Here is a 10,668-nt window from a genome sequence, read left to right on the forward strand (position 1 = left end):
CCAGCTCGTGCCCCGAGCTGGACGCCTTCCTGACCTGCGGTCTTTATCTTCCTGTCTCGACCCTTAAATAATCTTGGCGAACCTTTGGCTACCTCGAGCTAAAGAGGTAGGACCTGACAATAGCAGCTCCGGTCATGTGGCATCCACGTGGCTGAGATATAATTTGGCAATATCTCAGCTCGCTAATAGCCCGTGGAAAATCAGGGCGTACAAGATCTATTGTTTTCATATTCCTCAAAAAACTAATTTTTCCAGTGCAAATAATCGAATTTTGTCCATATCTCTCAATATAACTCGGAATCGGTCAATTCAATATGATATGGAAAGCTAAGAAAAATATGTACAACTTTTATTTCTATCGGAATTTCCAAAATATGGTTGCAATAATGTCAAAATCGCTCATGAAGTTTCCGTTCCAACTCTGGCTCACTCAGGTTCATATTCCAACTATTTTATTTTCTTCATAAAAATACACACTTTCCAATAAAACCAAATAAATCAAATCAAAAATAAATATTTTCAAATAAAAAATATATTAAATTAAATCAATTGAAATATTAATTCAAACCCAATTTATTTTTATATTAATAGATGTGTAATTTTACTCTTAAAATTCTTTTTAACTCAAAAATCACAAAATATCAAAAACAAAATTAAAATCATTAAAATAACTAAAGACTAACAATTTCTATGTCTAAAAAATTAAAAATATATGATCAAAATTGCACTAATCAATGAACCCTCTTATTTCAAATGCATGAACCTAAACCTTTTTGGGCCTTCACTTTTTGGGCCTTCAAATGCATGATCCTATACTTTTTTGGGCCAATGTCGTTTCTACAATATTTTTCCTCATTAATTGCATGTCTGTGTTTGTCATGATAAGATCCCTTATAGAATTTTAAGAAGTGCTATTTCTACTTCAAACAATATTTTATATGTATGAGGTAATTTAAAATTTTAATGTAAAATAAAAAAAGTGGAGTTTTGACTATATCTTTTATGAGCTCTACTTGCTTTGTGAAAGAAATATTTTGGGGCGTACTTGGGAACTTGGGTTGTGAGGTTGAAATTATTGTAAACTTGGGTTGTGAATTTGAAAGTATTGTAATTCAGTTAATTATCTTTATTAGTGAAAATTGTGATCTAACTCTCCTGAATGTAAGGAAATAAATTAGTGAACCAAGTAAATTCTTGTATGGCTTAATTTAAATTCTTCCTCATACTTATTTTACTTATTAAAAAAGCACACAATAACTTTGTAATAAAAATAATGTGAACCTACCTTAATAAATTTGAATAAATTAAATTAATAACACATTATTGTTTGTATGTGTTTATTTTGAGTGTGCTTGGCTAACATTATTTATAATTGATAGTTGAACTTAATTATTTAATATTATTAGATTATAAGAAAAGCTAAAATTAACCAATTGTTGAGTACTCTATAGGTTGCATTTTAACAATGTTATAATTTGACAATATACAAAAATATTAAAAGACTTTAATACACGCTCATATGTTATATGCTTGATAATTAATCTTCGTCACCAAATCAATGGCTTTTCCCTTATTATTATTATTATTATTATTACTTCCTGAAAAGTAAATTAAAAAACAAATCCTAATTAAATAAATAAAGAGGAAAAAAAATTAATCAACACAAAATATTCATTAAAATAATAATAATAATATAGTTAAATCCATAAACAGTGAAATCGTTCATTTAACAAGATCAGAGTTTAACTTTAATATGTAGAAAAAAGAACAAAATAGAAATAACAAAAGACTTGAGATTTGGAATCGTTGACCTAGTATAAGCATTAGCCAGTATAGATGTGAACATCAATGGCGATTAGAAAGATAGTGAGAAGACCAAAGAAGATAATGGAGTGGACGAATATGGAGGCGCCACTCGTCTGCATGTTCCCGAACTCCACAAGTCTGCCTTTCGCCGGAATCTGAAACAACAGTCCCGGGCTCAACAGCACGAACAGAACCACTGCTATCATCACCGGACCCCAATCCGCCATTAATGAAGACCGCTCCTCAACCTTTCTAGAGAGAGAAACAGAATACAAAGACAGAGACAGAGACAGAGACAGAGAGAGAGAACTGAAAGTTTATCTGTGAAATTGAGAAGAGAGAAGGAAAAGAAAGGGTTTGGTTGGGAACACAAATGGACAACAAGCATTAAAATCGATGCTTCTCGTGAGAGCTGAAACGTACACTGATTGTACACGTGTCAACATCTTATGGTTGGGGTTCGACGGCTGTGATCTTCTTGAGATGTGATGACGATATTGAGATTGGAGTTTTGAGGTTTACACATCTTTTTAATTTTGTTTTGTATTGATTATTGTATAATAAAATCAACAGCATTGACATTTGACGTAAATTGAGTGGTCATTGTAGTGGTTTAGGTCCATACATTAAAAACTAGAGTATAGTATAGATGAGTTATTTGTGTTATTCCTCGTGGGCTTTTTAGGCCTTTCAATAATGATCCTATGGATTTATAATCATAATAGTAATTAAGTTTAGATTAGTTAATCTTGAATAAGTGTTTTAGCTGAAATAGTTAGTGAGATAAGATTAGATTACTGTGGACTGTGGTGGTGGATAAGGATTCATCTTCTATATATGATGATCAGTGTTTGGCTTGGCCACCATGATGCCGATGTGTGTTGTCGTTTTATCCATATCATGTTATTTTAGTATCCCACTTTGCTTCCTTTTTAAAGTTTCTTGTCGTTTTCAGAGTTCATTGTGGTTTTTACTATTTTAAGTTCCTCATCTGTTTTAGTACTGTTTTTCTGTTTTACATCGTTATTTTATTATATCATTGTTAGTGGGGAAAACAGAAGAATAAGAAGAAGTTTTGGTGTAGTTGCAGCCATTTTAGTCGTTGTCGTTTTCATATGTGGGGTTTTCAGGTTAGTGTCGTTTCTGCACTTCTATTTTCAAGCTCTGAAATTTTTCTTCTCCTTAAGTTATAATATTTTGTCCAATTTTAGGTACTCCAATTAATAATGATGTTTCACTATTTATGAATGGATAATTATACTTTTGAAAGACTAAAAGGTCCAACTTTATTAAAGTGAACAGTATTAACATATTTTCTGTCTGTTTGGTCGTTGTCATTATTGTTTGGTTGTCGTTCAGTAGCTGTCGTTTTTCCACTTTATGTTTCTGTTGGTTTATGGCCGTTTTCAAGGTTTTTGCTTCTTTTCATTGTCAGCACAACTCACATATCTTCTGCTGTTATTAATTGCTGATATAATGTCGTTTACACAAGTTATTGTCGTTTTTTAGTTGTGCAATTTTTCTATTTTGTTGTTATGTCCCTTACTGTTGTATTGTCGTTGATTATTTGAGAAGCCCTTTTTTTTTTTTAAGTTTGCAGGCTACTGTCGTTCTTATTTTATGTGCATGTAAATTATTTATTTTACTCATTGTTGGACGTTTTGGCTTTCGGTTTTATTATTATAATCGCTATTTAGTTTCCAATGAGTTTTCAGCGCTTCATGTTGAGTTTATTGTCCTTTAATGATGTCGTTCGTACTCAATATATGTCGTTTTTCATAGTTTCTGTCGTTTTACATTGCTGCCTTATCTGTCATGTCATATATTTTATAAATTGTCGTTTCTATCCTTTTATAATTTACGCCTCTTTAAGCTAGTAGTTTCCATTTAATTGTCGTTTATGTCTCTTTAAGCTATGTATATTTGTTGTCGTTTTTTCACGTTATCATCGTTCTGAATGTCTAATGTCTGGCTTTTTTTTTTTTGACAAAGTCATGATGTCCTCTTTTAAAACCACATCATTTTAGTTTCAAAATTAAAACTTTAAATTCTTAAATTTCATACTAGCTAGCTAGTATTTTCAACCTAGAAACTATAGACCTCAAGTAAATCACTTGTCATCACCCAATATAAATTATTTTCGTCTTTGATGTATAATTCATTTTCTCCATATATATACGCATATATGGTGTATATATATATTTTTTCAACTAAATAATAATTGTGTCATGTCTTTGAATGCTTATTTCAATATATTTTGGCAACCAAAAATAACAAAAACAATAAATTTATTAATTACTCTCTTGAGAAATAAACATCATTATAAAAGGTTAATTCTTACAAGGAGGACCAAGAACGTTCATACTATAATAATAATAATAATAATAATAAGTGATAAGATTGTCGCAAATAAACACCTTTAAACAAGGACATTGATAATTAGACTTTGCCTTAGGTGGAAACATACGTTATAGTAGACAAGTACAATTAAAATAGACACGCACAAATAAATAAATAAATAAACTCTCCTCTATATATATATATATACACTAGCTTAGCTTGGCTCTTTTTTCCAAAACCCTAGCCAGGCTTCAAGTAGTTAGACCACCCAATGGCAATGAAAATATCCAAGAAATAATAATAATAAAATAATAAATGTTATCATTTTGATGAAAATATAAGAAGAAGATGATGATGATGATGATGAACAAAAGTTTAAAAATTAATAAAGAAAAAATCAGCCTGTGACAATGTGGATACCGAGGGCCAAAATAAGAATGGTGAAGACTCCGAAGAAGATGACGGTGTGGACAAAAATGGCTTTGCCATTGGTACTGAAGCTGCCGAACTCAACTGTGCGAGTGTGGCCAGGCAGCTGAAACAGTAGTCCTGGGGACAGCAGTATGAACAACAGCCACCCGATTAGAACTGGTGCCCAATCTAACATGATGATTTTATCACTATATAAATATATATATGTATTTAATTAGTACTACTACTCTTGTGTTGGTTGTGATGAATTGTAAGAGTAGTGAACACAATCTTTGTATCAACACTATGGATTTTTATATTAGAGAAGAAACAAAACAAAACAAAAAAGTGGAAATGTTAATTATTCTTGGCCACTATTCTAACTTCAACTTCAAGTATAGCTTAGCAAATAATATACAGCTATGGCTACGTACTATTGAATTTGAGCATCTTTTTCTTTATTAAACGTTTCAATAATATGTTCTATGATTGAGTCCCTACACTAGTTAATAATTTTAGTATATTTGGATTCTATATTGTATGGCAGGACTAAATTCTCACGCAAATGGCCCTTTTTTGCCTTTTTTTTTAAGAAATGTATCCAAATTTTTATGCAAAACATTACTTCTCTAGTGGGTTTAGAATCTATTAATGTATATATTTACATATACCGTTTTTTTCGGATCACACTTGCTATTCATCCCAACTAGAATTGATTCATGATAGAATGAAAAATAGGGAAACCCTGAAAAAGTCCATCCATTCATTAATAACCACAAATAGACACAAATTTAACTTTATTTTATAAATGTTTAGGCATATTTATTTAGCCTAGTTTGGTTAAGGGAAAAAGAGAGAGAAAATAATTTTTTGGAGAGAAGTGGAGAGAGAACAAAAATTATATTGTTTGGTATGAAAGAAAGAAAAGAAAAAGAGGGTAGAAGAGTCAGGAAATGTATAAAAAATGAAGTGGGTCCCACCATTTTTTTCTTCTCTAAAATTGGAAGAAAAGTGAGTGGAATTTTTCTTCTAATAGAAAACAAAGTTAAATTACTAATGTACATTTATTTTATTAATTGTATATTAACAATTTTAGGGGTATAAAAGTAATTATAAAACAATTTAATTTTCTTTCATTCATTTTGGAAATCATCTTTCTTTTCTATCTTAAATATTTTCTTTTTCTCTATTTTTTTTCTTTCCTTCCTAATTTCTTTTCTCTCTACCAAACATAGTGTTAGAGAGAGTGAACAAAATTCCCTTATTACAATATAACTTTCATTATTCTTCTTCAAATAATCTCACTAGCTCTCACACCACCACCATAATTTACAGGAGGAAAAAAAATTATAAACTTGGGCATTACCTAGAGCAGTTCATAGTCAAGGGGGTGAAAAATAGTATAGCAAATAAATCATGTATGAGTACATAAGCTTAATCCCTATGGCAGCGGCAGTTGCCTATTTTTGATCAAAATGAAATAGAGAAAGTGATGCAAGTATACAAACTATAAGTCCATAAAATAACCAAGGGAATGAAAAAAAAAAAAAAAACAAACAATGAAGTTGTTTATTTATACTATTATGAATTCAATGTTGGAGTTTTGTTACTTGTTTTTTTTATCTGAAGTTTTTTACTTGTTATTCATTGAATAATCTATAATATATATATATGAATTAATAAAAAAAATTGCCTCTTAATTATTACCACAATCAAATCGTACCATTTTGTCCCAAATAACTGACATGACATAATGAGAAATATATACATGTAATTTTCTTATACTCTAAAGTATCGTCACTGCAAAGTTATGCCCCTGAATTATTATTGAATAGTAAAGTTATGCCCCCAAACTATTACCACTACCCAAATGTGTCCATCAAATTTTGGACAGAGGGACAAGATTTGCTATAGTTGTAATAGATCGGGGGAACCTTTAACAATAAAAAAAATTCAGAGCATGATTTGGTAGTAGTAATAGTTTAGGCACAAAAATTCTACTTATTCCATATATATTATGGAAAAACATGATGCGATATAAAGTGATGAAACATAATATATATTTATATATATATATATATATATTTAAACTCTTTATTAAATGCCTTGTAGAAAAATGCACAATTAAATATTTTTGCACAAGAACATGATCATCTTAAGAAATACATTATCATTACATACTTTATAAAAGATGTCTTCCACATTACCCTCGAACCATAGCACGTGTACATTATCTTAAGGTAGGCTTTTGCTCCTGAATTTTTGCTTGGCAACAATACCCCCGAACTATAGCACTTATAGATTTTTGTCCATTCCGTCCAAAATAGTAATGGTTTGCTAATGTGGCAATTAAAAGAAATATGTTTTATTAATTAATTGATTTTAAATTAGAAAAAATAAATAAAAATCATTTTCATAAATAAAAAAACTTATTTTTAAATTTATAAAATTATATAAAATCCAATAAACAAAAAATCAATAAACTTAAAAAAAATTAATCCGAATATAATTTTAAAAAAAAAATCAATATATCTAAACTAAATTAAAATCTTTAAATTAAATTAAATTAAAAAACTCAACTAAATCTATATTTCAAATGTAGATAATTAAAAACATTTCAAAAATAATCAAACAAAAAATTAAAGATTTCAATTTAGTTTAGTTCAAAATATAATTTAGTTTAGAAATATTAAGTTTAGTTTTTTTTAAATTATATTTGGATTAAAAATTATTTATGTTTATTGATTTTTCATTTATTGGATTTTATATAATTTAATAATTTTTTTATTTTTTAAATAATTTTTATTTTTTTCTAATTTAAAATCAATTAATTTATAAAAAAAATATTTTTTAACTGTCACGGCAGCAAATTGTTACTATTTAGGAAAGAATGAACAAAATTCTACAAATGTTATAGTTTGGGGGTATTTTTGCCAAGAAAAATATTCGGGGGACAAAAATCTACAAATGATATAATTCAAGGGAAAAAAACATTTTGTCCTAATCAATTTTTTTTTGTATGTGTACACTTCAACATATAGTTTTATGTGTGTGATATTGCTACAAATAATTCCCATTCTTTTGTTAAATACCCATATTGGATAAATAGACCATTCAATTGGGTGGTAATTATAACATGTCATTGAATATGCAATACTACAAAAATTGGCTTTTATGACACTTTTTTAGGGCACTCACTTAGATGCGAATCCAAAAAATTACTCCTAGACTTTTTAGGACACTCAGTGAGAGTTCTTAAAAAATACATTTTAGGACACGCATTGTGAACCCTAATTACTAACGTGAGTCCTAAAAAGACTATGAGGAAATTTGAGTCAGCGGAGACTTTAAGGGCACATTTTGAGTGTCCTAAAAAAGTATTGAGAGAACTCAAAGTGGACCTAAAAATAATAATAAAAAAAATGAATAAATTAAAGTTTTATTAATAACTAAATTAAAAAAATGATAATACAAAAACTAGAAAACCCTAAAATTGTATCGGGCCCTTCTCTCTCCTCTCTTTTCTTCTAGCCGCCTCTCTCTCTCTCTCTCTCTCTCTCTCTCTCTCTCTCTCTCTCTCTCTCTCTCTCTCTCTCTATTTCTCTCTCGTGTCCCACTCTCTCTATTTCTCTCTCGCGTCCCAGCTCTGCCAGCCCCGATGACCACCATGTCGGCCGCCACCAGCTACACGCGCCATCCCAGGAGATGCAGGACGCCATCGACCTCTGACCCCCACGAGCCCTCTGCCTCACGCGCGGCCAAAGGCTTCCAACGAACCCCTCAAAGTTGCAGCGACATCAAGTGTTCTGAGATAGTTCATGCATTTTTTGGCGATCTCCAGCATTCTATGGGGCAGTGAGTGGTATGGTTGACTTAAAGGAGTCAAAATGACGAATACCCAGCCAAGGTTCGGCCTTGAAAGTTACTGGAGTTGAAGGAGAAGCTCGTTGGAATCCATGGAGTTCTGACCTTTTGGATTCAATCCAGCTACCGCGTGCCTTTCCGAACCAAACGATAACCCCCTTCAGCCTCCTCAAGGTTAGCGCTTTAAAGCCTAGTGATTTTCGGGACCCAACCCCATTATTGAAGTAGCGTCATCGCCATTGCCGCAGCTGTTGTCGTCGGAGCTCTAGTGTGAGCTTTGGCCGGCGATGGTGTAAGGTGACAGGGGCTCGTCTCGAGCTTCCAAAGTCACCCTCAATCCCGTTTCACTTTCCCGAGCATTGGGTATAATTTCTAACCCCGATTTTAATTGTTTTGGGTTTTAAAAATTAATTACGATTTAGGAAATTAAATGCAATTATGTATGTTGATAGTATGTTATGAGTTAATTAGCATACTGTGATTTTATTGAACGGCTCTGTGACTGCTTATATGCTATGTGTGCACGTTTTTAAAATTTAGGAATGTTCATTTTTCATTCGTTATACTACCCGTTTTCTTAGAAAACTTACAAACTATAACGCCCTCCTGATCCAGGACCGTTACACTGTGTACTTAAAATTGTGTTAGACCTGCTGATCAAGTCATTTGGCTTAAATCGTGTAACTAAGGTTAGTGACAAGTGTTAGGGTTAAAATTTTTGGTTAAGAACCATTGACTTTTATTCCAAAAGTGTCATACAACATGGGATCCCAAAATATTACAACACAATTGTTTAAAAGGGTAAATACATAACAAAAGTTACATCAGCCGGCCTAAGCGGCAAAACAGGGCTATAACCCTAGTTCCTCTGAGATAACCCCGACCATAATGGTCGAGCAGTCGCATATGTACACACCGCCATCGAAGCTCTCCAGCTCATGGCTGGTCAAGCTTTTCATTTCCCTTACCTGCACCACAAAGCACCCGTGAGCTGAGGCTCAGCAAGAAAACAAAACGTACAACAACAGAAAATATAACTTTAAATAACCATTCAAAAATAATCAACCACATTAACTCATAAAACACACGATCATTGGATTGATATGGGGTCGTTGCCCTATTTAGTTGGTTTTTAAGCAAACCCTCAGGCCTATGCCCTAGCTACATGACCATAAAGTCACCTGGGGCCTCGCCCTTAGCTCTGTCTCACTAGCCATAGAGCTAGCCCAACCCATGTGGTTCATCTTTGACCTTAGAGTCGATCAACGTAATAGTACATTGCTGGTTTAGGCCAATGCCTTGCGACCAGCACACAACGCGCTATTGTCATCCTTGACTCATAAGTCAAGCCCTGATCCAGGATTTCATACCTTACTTATAAGGAACAGATGTGGATAGGCACATCCCTACAATTAAGCACATAGTCACGCTAATCATATAATCCCATTGGATAACCATTTTCATAATACCAAGCATATTCATATAACGGGGTCACATGCCCTACTCATAAAATTCATACAATGAATATAAGCACTTAAGCATTCATCAGCAAGCATTTAAAACAATAGCCCAACATAACCAATCCAAGGGTCCGAGCCCTAACCATATTCAAACACAATAGACGGGCCAAGCCCTAATCACACACATGTTCTGGGTGCAGTTTTCTTACCTTAAGTCCAAGCAAGCATAAACAAGAACGACCCTCGAGTACGATCTCGGTTTCGAGCCCTTAGCGATACCCTAAGTCACAACCATAAATAGGATTCTATTAATATCGAGTGATCAAAGGCTTCCGGACCAAGTCCTAGCCTCCGGGACCTCGGGTTCCACAACATCGAGTAGTAGAAACAATCTCGAGCCCCTAAGGTTAAGTTCCCACGCTCAAAACCTTCTAGGGGTCCAAAAACCCCTTAAGAGTCGCGGCCCTAAGCCCCCATGCCGCGGCCCGCCTCTAATCAGAGGTCCGGTGTAATGCCCGAAAATCCCTAATGAGGTTTAATGGTTGGATTAGTAGGCCGGGAGGGCCATAATTGATTTATTATGCCATTAAATGATTATGTGCATGTTTATGTGAATTATATTATAATATGATGATAAATGCATGCATGTGGGTCCACATTTCATCATAGGGGCGTTTCGGTAATTTGGCCCGTTGAGGGCGTAATTGTATATTTGTGTGCATGTTGGTGAACTATTGATGAGGCTACATTATAATGTGGATTTGTTTGAGCCATTCAGCATGAGACG

General features: G+C 32.8%; 2 protein-coding genes across 2 annotated transcripts; both read right to left on the reverse strand.

Moving 5' to 3' along the window:
• Positions 1-1,670: 1,670 nt before the first annotated feature.
• Positions 1,671-2,167, reverse strand: LOC133830042 (uncharacterized). The gene has a single exon (XM_062259941.1). The coding sequence runs from the start codon at positions 2,031-2,033 to the stop codon at positions 1,824-1,826; it is 210 nt and encodes a 69-aa protein (XP_062115925.1). The 5' UTR covers positions 2,034-2,167; the 3' UTR covers positions 1,671-1,823.
• Positions 2,168-4,317: 2,150 nt separating this feature from the next.
• Positions 4,318-4,925, reverse strand: LOC133828843 (uncharacterized). Its single transcript, XM_062258929.1, has one exon. It carries the CDS (start codon positions 4,751-4,753, stop codon positions 4,544-4,546), a length of 210 nt encoding a protein of 69 aa, XP_062114913.1. The 5' UTR covers positions 4,754-4,925; the 3' UTR covers positions 4,318-4,543.
• Between the last annotated feature and the right edge of the window lie 5,743 nt (positions 4,926-10,668).

The sequence above is a fragment of the Humulus lupulus genome, chromosome 4 (assembly GCF_963169125.1).
Source record: "Humulus lupulus chromosome 4, drHumLupu1.1, whole genome shotgun sequence".
In the NCBI taxonomy this organism is placed as follows: domain Eukaryota; kingdom Viridiplantae; phylum Streptophyta; class Magnoliopsida; order Rosales; family Cannabaceae; genus Humulus; species Humulus lupulus.